The sequence below is a fragment of the Pygoscelis adeliae genome, unplaced genomic scaffold (assembly GCF_000699105.1).
Source record: "Pygoscelis adeliae isolate BGI_AS28 unplaced genomic scaffold, ASM69910v1 Scaffold467, whole genome shotgun sequence".
NCBI classification, from domain to species: Eukaryota; Metazoa; Chordata; class Aves; order Sphenisciformes; family Spheniscidae; genus Pygoscelis; species Pygoscelis adeliae.
The window spans coordinates 1,817,144-1,818,048 of NW_008825253.1; the positions used below are offsets into that span (position 1 = coordinate 1,817,144).

The window sequence follows — 905 nt, forward strand, 5'->3', positions numbered from 1 at the left end:
GTCCCCAGGGAGCGGCACCAAGGACCCGCTGGCCCGCAAGATGCGGCTCCGGCGGCGCAAGGACTCTGCCCAGGACGACCAGGCCAAGCAGGTGCTGAAGGGGATGTCGGACACGTGGCCCAAGAAGAACAAGAAGATAGAGGTAGGGTCTGGGGCGGGAGAGGGTCCCCGAGCGGCACCGTGGTGCCCCTGGCCCACCCCGAGTGCTGGCAGGGACCCAGTTGCCCCCAGCTGAGTGACCTGTCCCCGTCCCCGCAGGAGAGCGGGGAGGCGAAGGCGCCGGACCTGAAGACGCGCCGCTGGGACCAGGGCCTGGAGAAGCCGCAGCTGGACTACTCGGAGTTCTTCAGCGAGGACGTGGGGCAGCTGCCCGGTCTCTGCGTCTGGCAGATCGAGAACTTCGTGCCCACGCTGGTGGACGAGGCTTTCCATGGCAAGTTCTACGAGGCCGACTGCTACATCGTGCTCAAGGTACCCAGGGGGGACCGAGGGTCTCCCATGTCCCCAAACGAGGGCCACGGCCGTCCCATCTCACACCCCGTCCCTCCCCAGACCTTCCTGGACGAGAACGGCTCCCTCAACTGGGAGATCTACTACTGGATCGGGCAGGAGGCCCCGCTGGCCAAGAAGGCCAGCTTTGCCCTCAGGGGGGACCGAGGGTCCCCCATGTCCCCAAACCAGGGCCACGGCCATCCCATCTCACACCCCGTCCCTCCCCAGACCTTCCTGGACGAGAACGGCTCCCTCAACTGGGAGATCTACTACTGGATCGGGCAGGAGGCCACGCTGGACAAGAAGGCCTGCTCTGCCATCCACGCCGTCAACCTCCGCAACTACCTGGGGGCTGAGTGCCGCAGCATCCGGGAGGAGATGGGGGACGAGAGCGACGAGTTCCTCCAGGTGAG

General features: G+C 66.5%; 1 protein-coding gene across 1 annotated transcript in view; it reads left to right on the forward strand.

Moving 5' to 3' along the window:
• The window catches only part of FLII (flightless I homolog (Drosophila)), a gene marked incomplete at its 3' end in the record, with an annotated part of 2,940 nt that extends 2,050 nt beyond the window's left edge, over positions 1-890 (forward strand). The window contains exons 8-10 of the mRNA XM_009329424.1: positions 9-142; positions 259-471; positions 553-890. Of these exons, the coding sequence (XP_009327699.1) occupies positions 9-142; positions 259-471; positions 553-890 (685 nt within the window). The remainder of the gene's footprint in view (positions 1-8; positions 143-258; positions 472-552) is intronic.
• Positions 891-905: the final 15 nt, after the last annotated feature.